At 40.2% G+C, this 17,763-nt stretch overlaps 1 protein-coding gene across 2 annotated transcripts in view; it reads right to left on the bottom strand.

Annotated features, from left to right (window-relative positions):
• arid3a (AT-rich interactive domain 3A) overlaps positions 1-13,887 on the bottom strand; it is a 40,690-nt gene extending 26,803 nt beyond the window's left edge. For both annotated transcript variants that reach the window (XM_058637773.1, XM_058637774.1), the window contains exons 1-2: positions 13,634-13,887; positions 247-997 (exon numbers count right to left, since the gene is read on the bottom strand). In XM_058637773.1, the coding sequence (XP_058493756.1) occupies positions 247-605 (359 nt within the window). In that variant the 5' untranslated portion in view covers positions 606-997; positions 13,634-13,887. The remainder of the gene's footprint in view (positions 1-246; positions 998-13,633) is intronic.
• Between the last annotated feature and the right edge of the window lie 3,876 nt (positions 13,888-17,763).

The following is a 17,763-nucleotide window of genomic DNA, read 5'->3' as shown; positions in this document are numbered from 1 at the left end:
ATGGGTGCTTCTATGTGTTTTGCAGTCGTACATGAACGCGTTCAGTTGTCTCACTTTACTAGCACAATGATGCAATGTCACCTTCCTTACTGTGCAACGCAGGAATGTCACAGGGCAACGCAAGACCTGAACACTGCTATACTGAGGCTTAATCTGCATTTAACAATAGTTTGAATGTAACAGACCTTTATAGTCATAGTTAGTTTTGTATGACCTACAGTTATACAAAAAGTATTCATTACTTACATCTGCTCCTCCTCATCTGACCCCATCATGTCCTTGTATTGCTCCTCCCCTTCCTCGTTGTCGTCATCATCATCATCGTCGTCGTCGTCAACATCCTCCTCACCACCGCTGCTGCGCTCTGACATGGGGCTGTCTGACACCCTCTGCAGCCCTGCCGCCACAGCACGCATGGCCGCTAGTGCAGCCATCTGGGCCTGCTCTGCTTCAGTGGTCGGGCTCCGCATCGGCTCGTCCCCTCCTCCTCCACCTATGCGCACTTGAGTGTGTTGGCCAGCAGCTTGCTGCTGTAGTTGCTGCTCCATCAGCAGCTTGGCCCTCTGCTGCCTGTGCAGGTTCTCCATGACAGCTTGCAGCTTCATTGCAAGGAAAAAACGAAACAACGTTCAGCTGCTCTCCTTCCCCTCCCTCCCCCACTGAAGGAGCACCAGTTGGGGGCCAGCTGCGGGACAATCCTTCTGGCCAAGGAGAGAAATTACCAACTGTGCCTGTGACGAAGCAACTAGCAGTTGGTTTGAAGTTTGTAGGTTATGTTTATGTGAAAATGTGGGTCCTTGAGTAAAAGTGGGAGGAGGAGAAAGATAGCTGGGTTCGGTCAAAGCTCTGAGACATGCAGTCAGTGGTTAGCTGCACTTCTGGAGACAGAGGCCCCTCGCTTGTCTCAATGGTTATTCCTGCAGCTGGGAGGAAACCAATGTCGGCAGCAGAGCTGAGTCGTACAGGCTTCAATGAGGCACAAGCAGTCTACAAAGAGCTGAGGGAAAGAGAGAATAATAGAGTGTCAGATGACTACTTCCCCACTGTCTGTACACATCAGTATCTTCAGCTGAAGGGCAAAAACTTTGTTGTTGAAACAATTTCCTCAAAGAACCAGATCAGAAAAAAACATGTTTCAATTTCGATTCACCGGACTTGCATCAACATCTGCAGCACTATCTTCTTCAATCCCATTTGAAGCCATAAAGCAAGAATGTGCATGTATTTTTAGTGCATGTTGTATTTTTGTTGCTTGAACTTCTAATATGTGAGGAACTTCATTAATCACTTTAAAAATGAGGAGCAGAAAACTACAGCACTGCACTTTTAAACTCAAATCACATGTTCAGACAATGTGACAGGGAAAGAAATTCCCAATTTCACACACAAAAATGAAAATTTCAGCCTAAAATCTACGTGAAGCATAAATAAGCAGTCACGGAGGTCATGTCTACAATCTAACATGTGCAGGATTACTCACACAAATGCAGACCAGACACACTACTCTACTCACCTCACACAGGATGAAGTTTTTAATCTCAGAGTAGAGGAAGTGAAATCAAAGGAAGAACTGCCACTTTCCTCACCTGACTGGCTCACAGCCAAACAAAAAAGAGCCCACCAGCAAAACTGAGTCAACGCTGTCTGTTCAAACACACACAATTAATTCTAAGATGAGTGACTGGTGAGTTATAACTGGCATGTTTTCCCCAAAATAAAAGATTAAATGAGGAAAAAAAAATACACACTAGGGAGTCCCCCCCCCCCCCCCCAAAACATCTGTTGCCATTAATGGATCAGAGCTGCACGCCAATGCATCAGCACGTGGGCAAGTAGATCTGGAGTGCGGGGCGTGCATATGTTGAAATGCCAGTCATGACAGGAGGCAGCAGTGACTGTATGTCACCACTCATTCAGCTACTCTGACTAATTCAGGAACAGACAGACCTCTGTAAGCACCTGCCTGCCCTGATCCAGTACTTTCACACACTACTGGTTTCACATGGCTGTTTTGCATTCATAGATTCCGAATGACAGTGTTGTTAGAATGAATCGCTTCAGTCATTTGTTGGTGTGAAAATTTTCTGGTTTTGCCTTATTTTTGATTTGCTGACCATTGTAACTTCTAGTCTAAAGAGTAAATGACCTCAAAAAAATAAAAGGAGAGCAATGACACATGAATCCCAGAGGAGCATAAGTCGTTCTGCAGAAGTTTGTACTACAGAACGGGCAGGAGAAAAAATGTTGCGCAAGGAAATAAGAGCTGTGAAACTTGTGTTTCTTCTGTGTGTGAAGGAAGTGACAACTGACGGAGCACATATAGTGAGTCAGCCGACAGATATTCAATATTGATTCACTACATTCTCGCCAGGCGATAGAGGGAAAAGTGAGCGGCTGCAGTTGTCATATGGATAACAGCACCAGTATTAGCAGGATTAAACCATTTCACCTCGCTGGATCTGGTTCGACTGAGAGAACTTCTTTCTGTTCTACATTCTCGGCTGAAAGTGGAAAGACATTGCACCAGTGTGACATTGCACCAGCCCGTACATGCACTGCCTACATGTTTACACACTATGTTATTTGGACTCTACATATTGAACAGTCACACTTTGGACATACATTTTTAGTTAGAGCCAAAAACAAAATGCCCTTTGATACTGCATGTCTTCGAGACAAAAGTGACGACAACAAAGCAGCTCTGTTGACTCTTCCTGTGCAGGGGGAAGGAGAAGTGGTCGATTTCTTTTGTACCGACGTTGTTCACATGCACCATGATTTCCTATATGCTAGATGGTGCAAATTACATTGCGCCACTAGACCACTCTGCTTCCCTAAATGATGAGGCACGTTTGATGAAACCTTTGGTATGGCAGTGAAAATTGTCACGCGATGGCAAAAATAGAGAGGGTCAAATTTTTCTGTGTGTGAGCATGTGCTGCCCGGAGGTCCAGCTTGATGATTTTCATGGTTTGATCATGACCAAGTTTGTTGGTTTTTGATCCCAACAAAACACTATAGCAGGGATAGGATTAAAAAATATATATTATTTTCTGAATCTGCACCAGAATTATTTATGAATTGCAAACAGTCCATAAAGCTTTGGATCTTATCACTTCTCAGGACACATAGCCTTACTGGTTTATATTACAACCAGCAAGCCAGAGATGGATTTACACAGGGATTTAAGGTATAAACAACTGATAGAGTGAAGCTAACTCCCCCCACCCCCCTCCACGATTGTACCTCTTCTGTGCAAAATGGCTGGAGGTTGCCTTTTGGTATCTTATTCTTACACATTTACAAATAACCAGACCTTGGCCATAGTGATAAGGCATTTAATATCTAAACTATATCTTACTATGAACCCATGTGCTCTCAGTGGACAAGGGCCTTGAAAACTCCTGCTGGGTCTACTCTAAACTGTAACAAGGGCAGGACAACACCTGTACATGGGGTAATTTCTTTACATTGCCTGACATTAAATTCTTGGGACAATTGCCTGCTGTGACTTAGAAATCCTGCTTTTTTCCAAAATGCATGGGGAACAAATTCTGAGAGGACATCGCTATAATGATAAGGAGTAAACAGGTTTAATGGTCTGTCTGCAGTTGTTCTCTCTGTTCTTACAGTCAAAAATTACAGAATCTAAATGGTTCTGCTTCATCACAGGGTTAAAGTTCAACATATAACTGGAGGAAAGAATTTTTTGGGATTCAAAGGAGACATTAAGAGGACTTGATGTTTTGCTGCACAATTTATTGCCAGAGCTTTATGAAGGGTTTCTGAATGCGATAGTCTTTCTCCAAATCAATATGGCTACTCTGCATCTTGTGTTTGCCAATGACCAAAGGACAAATGGAAATCCTGCTGTGATGATTGACATGTAGTGATTTTCTGTTAAAGGCGACCATCCATTGCAGTGACTTTGAAGACCATTTTTTATGCACAATAAAAATGCCCTAGTGTTTGGTTAAAAAAAAGAAAGGAAAGTGTCTCTTATCTGACTGACGTTAATTGCTCCGCCTCAACACTACCTGTTCATCTATTAGAAAAGATGAGACGACAAGACTCGACGACAAGACTCATCTTTGATGAGACGACAAAGATGAATCTTGTCTCATCTTTTCTCCCTACTTTCATATTTCAAACCACTACATTTGCATTTTACCTGCAATGGGTGTTCACACGATCAGCTCAGTTCAGTTTCCCCTCGGGGTGATAAAGAATTTGCCTTATACAAATTCTGCACAATGTAGAAGAAAACCCCAGCTGTCATTAAGATTCTTCGGGCTAATGGCTTGATCCTTCATTCTTTTTTCTTTTTTTTTTCTAAACAAACATATGAGATAGGTGGAAGACTGTTGGGTCAAAGCAAACATGGCTGAGTGATAAGAACATGAGCTAAGGGTCTAATTCCAGTCAGATAAAGAGATCCACATGGCCCCACATATGTGTGCATGTATGTCCATATATGATCAAAGCGTTTTAATGCCACAAAAACATTCATGTATGCTAATATGATGTTAGAAAAAAACAACAAAACTGAATTAGTGAATGATCCCATCATGAGATTTGATCCAGAAATAACAGAAACTTCAGTGATGATGAGGAGAACCAAGTGCTAAAGAAAAGGGAGACAACTGGTGAGTATTTTGAAGCAGTGAGAAAAATGTGACAAAATCTCGGCAGGTACATTTTTGGGTTTATGAGGAGTCGAATTTATGCTCCGTCAGCTTACACAATTTAAGAATTTAATAAGTCTGTAGATGGTGGCAAGACTTGGAATGGTGCTACACATACCAACAAATAGCTGCCTAATGTTTTGGTCAACAGGGGAACACTTAATACAAACAAGCTGATAGCCATATTGTCACCTAGCATCATGGAAGTGGATACTCAATTTAACTGGGCATGAGAACAAACTGCTGGTATGATTCATACATAAGAAAAAAAACAAAAAAATTTTTTTTAAAACATTTAACAAATGCAGTGAACAACCTCTCAAAAACACAAAACAGACACAAACTCTAACCATTAAGTTTTGTTTCCATGTGCCAACATTAGCGGAGGATCAAATCATGAGTCCTTATGTCTTAATAAGCACTGAAAGAGCAAACACCAGATAAAGCCAAGTCAGTTTCAGAAGAGCTGGGTGAGGCCTTGTGAAAATGGGTATTAAAATGAATGTCTGTCTGTTCTGCAGGACGGGAAAAAAGAGAGAGGACTAGACTGCAGTAATTCATAGCTTTTACCTCTGCTCTTTTGCTGCTTCTGCTCTTTTGCTCATTATGGGTATTACTACACTCTTCTCTCTACATCAGTGTGCGTGTTACTGTGTGGTCACTCTTTGATTCCTGGCAATTTTTTTTGTACTTCTAGTTCTGTTACTGAGTTTGTTTTATCACCTGCTGATACCGATGGTCGTGCTTCACCTTAATTGAACAAAAGATGACACCTAACCTGACTTGCAATCTGTGCAAGTTTTGTATTTGTGCCAGCTTAACTGTGTAGTGTAGTGTACAGGTTCACCCAAGTGTTTTTTTTTTGGTATCATTTAATCACTCAGCAGTGTTGTCATGCACCCTGGATCAGTACATACTATACTCCTGGTAGAAGAAAAACAGGCTTGGTAAAGATGCTATCTATGAACAAATTCCTGAGAAGTACGACAATGTCATTTATTCATTTCACAAAGTGCTTTAGAGATCTTTGCTATATCCACCACTGTTGTCAGTTTTTCAGACTGGCTTCATGTCAAAGCAGTATTGCTGCATGTTGGTCTAGCATACTCTGCACTACTCTTTTTACATTTTATGAGAAGTAATGCTGAACAACCCTGTCTTATTAAATAACCATAGCTTAAAATTGCAGTACCTGTCACAAAGCACCTGGAAAATGTTCTAAAGACAAATATTGGCAGTTCAGGGCTTTGTTGTGCACCTCATACAGTCCAATGTTCTGGATTGTTATGTCACCATTATGATCAAGTATTCATTTTCTTAATTGATATTAATATATTAAAATTCCATGTGCTTTATTATTAATTGATAAAGGCCATGTCATTTATTGGTAAAGGTTTTGCTCATACATGGCAGTGGCTTCATTTAATATCACTGCAGCAAAACAGTGGCCATTCATGATCGTTTCCCCATTAAAACAGGAAAAGGGATAAAACGAGAAGTTCATAAGTGGTGCTGGTCTTGATTATGAGTCTCTCTCTCTCACACACTCACACTCACACACACACACACACACACACACACATTCCTTGCACTATTACCTTGCAAGGCAATAACACAGGCTCCATTGAGCCCCACTGCACCAACAATAAGATCATTGAGGAAGTGTTGTACAGGCTGGTCACGCACTTTCCACTGACCTCTTCCAGTGAGCCAAAGAAAAGCGGCAAGCCAAATCTGATTAGCCCCAGCTATGCCATAAATTAAGTGGGCATATAGCAAAAATAATCCACTGATCCACTTTTCAGTGGCAAATCTGTGGTCTTCTATTGAGTAAGAGGAGTCAGCTGCAAAGGCAAATTAAGCTCAAAGTAGTTTTTGTTACTTCTGTGATCTGACTCTTTTGGTTTATTAAATTTTAAGTTTGTTTTTTAAGGGTTAATACAATGGGGAAATGCATGGGGAAATGATCAGCTCTACTGGTTCATGATGATCATTGCTTTGGGGGAATATATATGTACATTTATGTCAGAAAAATGTTCAAATGAAACTAAAGAAAAGCCTCTAATTCTGCTGAAATGCATGTAGCTTTCAAGTCCTCAAGGGTGGATATTGGCCTCACCATGTCACAAATCCACTGTATCTATAGCTTCAGATGAAGACAGCACTATTATGACAGCAAACATAAATCTCATGTGATGACAGCTCTGGTGCAGGAACAGGCGGACAGTTAATACTGAAGTCAAACAATGACTGTTCATGTCAGTTTTCCTTCTGGTCAATTCTATTCTGAATGAATGGAGCTTAAACACTGAGCTGTTTCATGTCAGACATCAGATGTCCATTACCTCTACATTTCTCTTCACTCCTGTATTACTCATTTCAGTAGCTATCTACAAATGTGTTATATCAGTTTTACAAAAAAATAAATCATGTGATAGGAGGAGATGCACATTACAGTTTTCTGTAAATGGTGTATTCAACTACTTTAATGACTCACACTACTGTTTTAGCTCTAAACACCTTCATATTAAAATAAGTACTTTCAGTATTCTTTTTAAATGTGACCTGCAGAAAAAAAAAAAGTGTTAAACATAACTAGGCCATAAAAAGTGAGGATTCAGGTTTCATGTCGCTGCTTGTACAATGCATGGTTCAATAAATTTGCTACTGTAACTCTAGACTGGTGGTATGACGATAGTATCTCTAGTGCAACAGATGGGGGTGGGGTGGGGAGCATGACCATGGCATGAATGGCCAAAACTTGATTAAAATATTAACCAAACCTGAACCTGAACCTGAAAGGTGTCCCATTTTTTGTCTGAGCCCAACATGCATTCTGTGTTATTTTATAATAGCCAGACAGAGTTAGCAGGCCTTAATTAATTTATGGTGTCAGGACAGCAGGGTGAGAGGGAGAAGAGAAGTGTGTGCGTCAGTGTGTTATGGGTGCTAGATTGTGTGCACTCTATTGGCATACGTGTGTGTGTCCTCTGTCAGTGATGAGTCACTCTGTCACAGAGGCAAATGACAAAAGTTATCATTATAGCCCCACGATAAACACACACATGCACAGACACACACCTTATGAGTTATCACCAACATGTACGACTATAATTTAATTTCAGACGCAACATTAAAGACTTTTTATTTAACTCGATTTGAGATAGAAACTCAAGGTCAAACACATTTAAAAAATGTAAAGCAATAAAGAAACACCCTTTGAATTCATCAAATTCAAAAACTTGACATAATCATGTCTGACATGACTGAACCCGGCTCAGGTTGTGTATCCATGCTCTAGTGTGGTCGCGTCATTGAAGGGTTAGGACTTTTGTCTGCATAGAGGTGAACGAGTGAACATCTTAGATAAAGCGTTCTGCGCGGTTACATGGAAATATCAGTACAAAATGGTCACTTGCGTGTTAAACTAAGGTTAAAGTTCCATGAGCTAGAGCTCTGCCTAATAAAACCTGGCTGTGACATGTGCTCATGAAGGATGTGCATCTATTGGTGTGAATCTGATTAGGCACAAATGCTTCAGGTTTCATGGACATGTCAGCATGTTGCAGCTGTGTGCTGGTATCCAGGCAGACAAGTACCAGGATAGATCGTGGTGGCACGGTGTCAGTTGCTGAATGCATACATAAACCCTACAACTGTTCTTGCAGCCTTGATAAGAAACTGTAGGGCATCCCAAGATGCATCCTTACTCTGCACTCTGCCTGTGTCATCTCCAGCACTGCTGGGATTCCCCCATGGCTCCAGTCCAAGCAGTGAAGTAACTTGTGAGGTTTTTTTCCTGCATTTTTTGGCAGGATAACAAAGTTAAAGCCCCACGTGCTGCACAGGCCTTTCAGAAATGTAGCTTTTGGCACCGGAACAGCTGAAAGGCAGCCAAGCCACACTGCTTCCCACTACTTCAATAGCAGGAAAACTTGTGGTGTGTTTGGCAGAACTTTTGACAGTAATACAATTCATGCTGATATTTACAGATGGTTATTACTAAAACAATCAGATGACACAGTATAGACCTTGAGCACACACCCTTAAGCTTTATGAGAGATCTGAACACAGTGACAACATAAAAGCAGCCTTTATAAACCTGTAGAGGATTAATCTTTGTGAATAAGAAAACAAATAGACCTGTCTGTCTTGTCTCTACATGTTTGTCTATCATTAATTTACAGCCACTAACAGGTTCAGTGGCTAACTGCGAGTGACTGCCGCTCACGCCACAATGTCGCTCAGAGGCAAACTGAGCAAGCTCTTTACATATTACACTTCCAAATGTTGTTCAAATACCTCTGAGGCAAGATCAGACATCTGAGGTGACAGGAAGCTTGTACACGGTTGAATGATAACAAGGTCTGCCGTGCATTTTGATATGTACATTTAATCATCTCAAACACGCCAAGCTATGAATTGACAAATACTGCTAACCTCTCAGGTCACATTCAGACATGGTATTAACATGCCATCTCTCCTACTGTACGTGATCCAACCAAATGTGGAAAGCATTAAGTACAAGTCTGGACGCACCCAATCCATCCTGAGTGTATCCCCAGATCTGATCACAAAACCACATTTGCTGGTGGTTTGAAGATGCATGTAACCACATTCCTGAGCATGCATGAACACCATCTGTCCTCAGGACGGATTAGAAACCGACTAATCAGCTGACGTCCTCTGACCCACTGGAAAACTACACAAATTTTACACAATTTAGCTTTCATATGTTAATTATTTGGGTCAAAAGAGAAATCTGAACGTTTCTCCCCTCTCTATGGCTCTCTGTGCTGATATGCAGACACAGGTCTGTGACACAGGGCAGACAATGACACACTGAAGACGGACACATTATGTAAAGTCAGACTGGTTAAAACACTACTTTGTTTTTGCGAACAGACATGACATCAGTGTATTTGAATACAGCGCGGGTGTAACCGCATCGAATGACCACACGTAGTCACAGGAGACACAGTAAGGACGCATTTTTACAACAGGGGTGACTTAATGCTGTCCACTTGTGATCGGCTCTCTTAAGCATATTTTGAAACGCTTGATAAGAGAAAAGACGACATGCAGGTTTCACGTGAAGAGAGGAGCGGTTACACCAAAGGAGACTGGTAACAACAAAGACACAACATCAGGATGACGGGACAGAATGCAGACATACTACCACAAAAGAAATCTGATGTGACAGATGACAAAGCAGAAATGTGTCAACTACAGCATGACTGATATCAAGCAGACAAACAAAGATTTATGTATTGGAAGACGTAGTTTCTCACTAGATGCAAAAGCCGCTAAACAAGGATCGCAATGGGCCTGCAACTTGTTATTCATCAATGTGGCTTCTAAACTGTCAATAACAATAGATCACATTGCCACCAAACTTTCCAAATATCAGTGTAACCACTTCAAAACAAAATTATTTAAATCTGAAATAAAGCAGTTAATAGTCTGAATGGTGACTTTTTTTATAAAAACATAAAACAAAAAAAATCACTTCAAAATATTGAACATCGATTTCATTATTTCTGTAAATTAGATTTTTTTTATTATTATTACTTAAAAGGAAGCAATTTTAGTATGTTGCAATATGTCAACTGTTACAGAAGCATATGGTATCTTCCTTGAAAAGAACATATTTCTTGAGGCAAAACTTTCAACTTTTGGTATCTTTAGATATTGACATATTCACTTTGACATCGGCTTCTATCAATATTGACAATCTAAAAGACCTGTAGTCCTTATTGCTGCTCGTGATAAGATGACTGAGAGGCAATTATATACATTTCCTTCCAGGGGCCAAGCCTCAACAGAGTAATGCAGCTTTTAAGCCTGGGAAGACACAATAGAGAAGCTAATTTGTGAAAAACTAATAACCACAAAATCCTATGAAATGTGAAATTACAATATTAATATCCTATTAATGTATTGCAAGGTAAAGGTTTATTTCAACATGCCCGTTTGACAGGAAATAACGACACCATTAACACCAAATAAAAAGCTAAAACAAACAACATAAACCTGGTTTCATAACAAAGGGTGTTGCTCCTTTAGGGCAGCCTACATTATGAGGAGACCCTTTTAAGATCTGAACTTCATCGCTGGCCATACATTTCTTATCTGCAACACTTCCCTACCCCCACCCACCCACTAGTTGCAGCAATACTTCTCTCCGTTGGGGATAAATTATCTGGTGCAGTTGGCTGGTGCTGGTCAGAGGAAACCATATGCCAGATTGGTCCAATCAGATTAGTGAGGTAATATCTAGGCAGGCCTACGGTGTGATTGGATGATGGTGAGGTACAGGGCGTGAAAGGGGCTTGGAAATATCTCTTAAGAATTTCAGTGCTTAATAATCACATTGTGAAACCACAGGTGGCACATTCCCAACATCTCACACTTCCTTACCATTAGTCAACCACAACTTTTAACAAGTTCAACTTACAGATAAGTTGCATTGAAGAGCAGTAGGCCCACTGGTAAATATGTTTTCAGACTGATTTAAAACCTAATAACACCAGCAGAGGATTGTTTTTTAAGAAGAAATAACATGAAGTTAATCCTTACCAGTTTGCTACTAAAGACTGGTGGTAAATCCTCTCAGAGTGAAAAGCCTCCTCTCAAATACCTTTGCCATAAAAATCTTAACGTAAACTTCCAACTGAAAAGACTCCCTTTATGCTTCCCCTTCATCCTGCCATTCAGACTCCTAGTTAGATTTTCATGTAATTTCAACTCTCAATCTAACTTCCTCATTTATTAGTGACATCTGTCAAAACCTTATGTTAAATAAACTTTCTTCATGTCAACATGTCACAACTGGCATCTCTGTTACACATTACATAGAAAGGATGGGCCAATATCTTGGATTCTAGTGACAAAACCACTGCAGTTGTGTCTCTGAATGTCAACGCAATATTAGCATTCTTTGAATTGCACATTTCATTTTTTGTATAGTGTGGGAAAACCCCCATAAACCATATTTAGATCCGGGCAGGACACTGAAACTCTCCACTGAAACTAGACTGTTAGACAAATGACTCTCAAGTACTGTATATATCTTTAAGGTCATTAAGACAAAGCACTATATATGGCTTTAAAATCCAACCTGCTTCCTGTGCCCGTTTTTCCCCAGCCCCAGTACATGGTAAGAAACTACATCAACCACAAACCAAATGCTAGTCAGTTTGGTTTTGGTTGTGAGGTATGTTTGACTGCTCAAGAATATTGTACAACTCTTGATCTATTTGTTAATAAACAAAACAAAAATAGAGTATTAATGTCTGTTGACATCATGCAGAGAAACACATATGGTGGATTTTCTCTATCACTCTGTAGTACTGAAGGAATCTTAGCACTCCCCTGACTTGTTGGAATTTTCCTCTGGATGTTTTGTTCCTCACTTGTCTTGAGTGACTTGTCAGTCACTAACAGACGGTGACAGACTCTTAAATGCCTACTCCACCATTGTTTCTGCATTTCCACTGAACAACTTACAGGCTTTTACTTGCACAGACCAAAACCCATATGCTAAATAAGATTAATTTAATAATGGATTGAGAGGGACCAATCTGCACCTGTAATATTTTAACATGTTTTAAGAAACATGCTGACTGTTAAAACCTTGGAAAGGACTGAAACTTGCTCCGACGTTAGGATTTATTCCAACATCTTCTTGTAGTTTGTTAAGTGCTGTTGTTTGCCCAAACAGTGATCTAAATCCCACTAATATTGTCAAGGATTTATTGAAGAGCTGCATTTTTCAACTCCACCAAAGAGGTTATGCTTCACTCAGCATTTGTGTGATTTATTTGTTGTTTGTAAGCAATGTAACTCAAAAAGGCAATTATGGATCCAGGGATGTAGGTAATGGGCCAAATAAAAACGTATTCGATTTTAGTAGAGTTAGTGGACACTGTGGAGTTGGTTGACCACTTGTTTGTTGTTTGTTTGACATTTGCTTCATACTTGGTAAATTTAAAACCACCCCAACTTGTCCTTTTGGCCAAACTATCTTCAGTTGTCCAGTTGTGAACCGTCATTCAATCACACTGTGAAGGTTTAATGTGTTGTTGAAGTAAGCCCGTCAACCATGTTGGATTCAAACTGCACAGGATGTGCCAACACTCAAGAGAGAGTTCTGGCATGTCCTGAACATTTGTAAAATTACTTCAATCAGCAGTTCTTACTCAACATCCGTAAAACAGCAAGTGCATTCATGTTGCACTGTTCCAAATTATTATTATTTGAAGCAATTCCTCCAACCAAAACTTCATGAATATGTAACTGATTTAATGACACATTCTTCCATCTGACAACTTATTAATTATTTTCCCATTATACAATTATAGACCAATTACCACAATCCTATCATGTGTGAAATCAAAATATTAGTATATTGATTGATATATCTCTTGTAAGGTAATGTCCCCAAGTGTCAGCAAATATAATTAGTTTATCCCACAACTAGGGCAATAAAACAAACATGAACTGAGATAGCTGATAGTAAGTGAAGTAGCTAGCTAAAATTGTGACACTAATTTAACGACGGTAGCCTTTGGCTAAATACACTACTACGAAAAATATTGTGTAATTCGGTAAAACCGACAAAAAAACCGACGTAAAAAATCAAATCACTGGCTCCTGTCAAAAGAAATAGTACCATTACTGTCCCTGTCTGAATTAACGTTGATGTGTGACATATTGCAGTCATGTCCATCCGCTCCCTGACTTAGCATTATCCAATTGATCTGGCGGCGTGATAACGTATCGATAAAAAAAGAAAAAAGAAAAAGAAAAGACACACAACTGTGACCTGGAGGCGACGGTTAAAACACACGCACCAAAAGACACAGAAGAAACACCGAGATCCAGAACCAGCGAAATCATGAACACACACAAACATGACATTAATGCAGGCATTATTATAAACTTACCACATTAGCTTCCGCTGGCTTTTTACGCTCTTTGGAACCGGAAGAAACATTCCTGACTGTTGTGCCCCCCGTCTCTCTGACTCCAGTCTCCACTCGGGTTACACACGTGACAAAATAGCATCAAAACGGGGACAAGGGGAGGCGATTCGTGTTTTTATCGGCGAGAAATAATGTGGTTTCACGTGACAGCATGATATCCATGCACTCGGCGTTTGCGTGTGATTGTGTTTTCACAGTTTGAGAGAGGGAGCATCGTTCAGACAGACAGACGCGAGGGGAGGAGGGCGGGAGGCGTGGAGACACTCCGGCTTGCTAACTCATATCATTGGTTGACAAACAGCAATCAGATGCAAATTCCTGACCTCTGAATCAGCAAGGGCCAGCCCTCCGTACAGCCACACCGCCCCCCCGAGCACAGAGCAGGGGGATGTCGGTAAACGAAAGGGTGTGAGTGAGCAGAGCTGGAACAAGCGTTTATGGGGCCCTGCGCTGAATCTGATCTGGTCCTCCTTAAAGTCCCAGTGGCATAAGAAACTAACTTTTACTGTTTTGACCCTCTTATGAGCATCATGATATTCACGTTGCCTGGATTTCTTTTGATTTTATGGCTGTAGAATTGTCAAAAAGTGTTCAATGAGTGAGTGCTTCTGCCCCCTTCCCTTTCAATTTCTGGCAGTTATTCAACCATTTTGGAACTACAGAACTGACAAGCGGATGTCACAAACATGTGATGCACTGGTGAATCTTGTCTGTGATTGGACGGTCCGCCAAACGACAATCCGCAAAGCTCTATTTCTCTGCCTTCCTGTGCCAACCTCAGCCGACATACTGTAGGGCGAAAGGTGGGGTACACCCTGGACAGATCGCCAGTCCAACGTTTTGGAATTTTCTTGATATCACAAACAGTCTAGGAGTTACAGTAATGAGAAGTATGCATGCCAAATCCTGTTGGCGACGACAGGACACTAACAGAAGTTTTAATTGTAAATATTTTTGCTTGGAAAATCATCGACATGCCTGTATACAACCTACTATTATCAAAAGTAGTGCCATTGTAGTAGTGGATTGGTTCGGTACAGTGCAGTACGTATTTTTTGGCGTAGGAATTAGGAATAATACCAAATAGTACCAAAAATAACCAGCCCCAAACATTAAGTTTTTCAGTACCCTTCCCTTGGTGTTCCAGAGTAATGGTATGGTACAGGTGGAGCGAGACTGGCTCCACTCACGAAAGGTGTCACTCCCTTGCAACCGGAGTTTCTCCAACACCTGCAGTCTATTCTCATATAGTTTGACGTCTTGTTGAGACAAACAGCCACAAACTGAGCAGGAAAAAGCGAGTTGTTGGATTAGATGTCGTTGTTGGCTGTCATCGCACGGGTGTGACGTCACGTCACTTTACTGTTCCAAACCGTACCGTACTGTACCAAACTAAACTGTACCATGGAAACACAGCTTTAGAGGTTGCTATATGCCCTAGAATCCTCTCTGACATGTTCAGGTGTCTCGTGTTGTACTCAGGGGAACATGCTAATGCTGTTTTCAGACTACATGATCTTTTGGTCTATTATGAGGTTCACTTTCTACACATCAGATGATCCCAGATGTGATTGAGATGTGACATGACATAACCATGACCTGACCTGCTTCGACCATTTTGTGCTTCGCATATTTTCCACATCCACAGAGGTCCACTAGGTTCCTGTGACGTAAATGTTGCCATCTGCCCATGTCTCGTTGTTTTGGACAAAAAAAAAGATTGCATGCTTGAGGTTATGTGATTAAGTCCAGCAGTATCCACACATCGCTAAATTAGGAATACAAGGACATACAGCTCCTGGCAAGAAACCACACCCACTGGAAAGGAATAGGAGATCAAATTTGCATGTAGAAAAAACTAGATTGACGTGAACCCTTATTTTTGCATGAATGAAAGTAAGAATGTGGCCACAGCTCATCACTGCCCTCCGCGGCCCTTACTTTAGGTAATGGCTGCGATCTTAGAAAATTTGACGACGTCCACGTCACAAGAAAATGATACATTTGCGTGACAGCTTCTGAAGTTTAAGAGTCCACACGCCTTTACCACAACCACTTACACATACTTCAGTCAGCGTTTAATCACTAAGTAATACACTGTATAATAGCAGTGTCCAGCAGGAGTTGATTAAACTAGCACTATTTGCTTTGTGGCTGCAGAGAACCAGAGGCTGCTTTGTTAACTTGTGTGTTGGGCTGGTTTTGGAAATATTTTAAATCCTGCAGTTAATAACTTGACAAAAGGACATGTTGTGTGCTGTTTGTTTTTAATTTCATGAACATAAAAATAGAATAGATCCACCACTTCACTAATAGTGAACAATAAACCGCTCCCTGAAACACAGTGTCATGTTTACATAGTGTTGGGTAAAAGTAACTAGTCACATTACATTACCTTCTAAGTAAAGAAACATTACTGCATCGCCAATACCTCTTTTAAATATAGTTACTCTACTGTGATCTCACAGCCAGCGCCGGCCCAGAGACTGTAAACACTCTAAAAACACAATGTCCCCTTTTACGGCCCTTTATCAACACTAATGTTTCACAACAAACACAACAAGACAACATTTGTAAAAACATGAGGGCTTTTCGAAACACATACCCACATCACTTCAAATTAAAGTCCATATGTTAATACATTAGTATTAAGTAAATGCGACATATGCAGCTGTCTGTCAGGATGCCAAACAGTGCGAGAGAAACAGAAACTGTGCACATTTGTGTCATTTTTCTGTCAATCAACTAGTGAATTCATCTACTTAGGAGTTTAGTTCTTTATGTAGTTTTTCGTGGATGCTGAGGAAATTATGAAAGTGTCTCCACTTGGACATGAATCCAGCCATAAAACAACACATTTTGCATTGACATAAACCTGTATTTGGGCGTCACATGTTGACCGTTTTAGTTTGAAATACAAAGAGTATTCTGGAGTGTAAACAAAAAATAAAACACAGTGCAAACAAAAGACTGGTTGATTCCCCTTTCACTTAGACCAGACCAGATATAATTAAAAAAAAGAATTAGAGTGTTTTTAATTAAAAGAAAACAAATTATTTGCAAACTCCTCTGTCATGACTCCTTAGATGTTGACAGCGTCCAAAAGGCCACATTATCTGTTCCCACGTTTGAGTTTGCAATGAGTGCTGAGTGGCTGCAGCTGTTTACGCAAATAAAGAGCTCAAAGATATTTAAAAGAGAAAAATGATAGCCTCCCTCTGCCTCATCACATGTAATAGGCTCCTGGGGAGAAGTGCGTCCCTGACACTGTGAGACATGTTGAAACTGATAAATTCACACATATAATAATTGAAGATGAGCGTGACCGTGTTTTCTTCTTGAGCTTTGCTGGGCAGTGGAGTTTAAACATCGGTTGATGACGCATCAAAACACAGAAGAAGAAAAACACACACATATACAGTATATAGTATGTTCTTATGTGTGTATATTTTGTGCGCCAACATTTCATGCTGTATTTTATGTTTCAACAGGAAACCAAATCCCTCAAGGTTTACATTTTTAAACCTTTTAACAAACTACAAATCAACACTTCTCTACAAGTGGAACCTTCATATCATAATACCACTCTGAACGTGCACAAGGACGTTAATGTGGGTCATATTCAGAAAGAGAAGAGATTCTTTGAAAAGCTGTAAAAACCAACAGCCACATTCGAAAATTATCTTCAGAGGACATTAATTAGACACTAAATTTAGCACCATGTAATACTCATGCAACGTAATGCAATGTACTTTGGTTTCTTTGCACTAGGATGCCATCTATGGGTAAGAGGCAACACTAGTCCCAGAGAGCTTTCTGACTAGAAATACCTCTTCCTCTCAAATGTCACCTTCTGGAAAAAAAGAACAAATTTTAAATAACTTTGTCTTTCCAAAAATGGAAAAATTCAGCGATCACCCTATTATAAAAGGAGTTCAAATCTTTGTGTTGCTTGTGGTTTTATGTACTTTTCGATATAATATTTTGTATAATGTTTATCTTTTGTCTTTTAATTGTCAGTGACTAACTTTACGTCATCGTTAATACATGTTGGATTTTCCCCCCGAAAAAAACTACACAGTGAAATGAGA

This window comes from Solea solea, chromosome 9, assembly GCF_958295425.1.
Source record: "Solea solea chromosome 9, fSolSol10.1, whole genome shotgun sequence".
NCBI classification, from domain to species: Eukaryota; Metazoa; Chordata; class Actinopteri; order Pleuronectiformes; family Soleidae; genus Solea; species Solea solea.
This window is presented reverse-complemented; position numbering and strand designations above follow the sequence as displayed.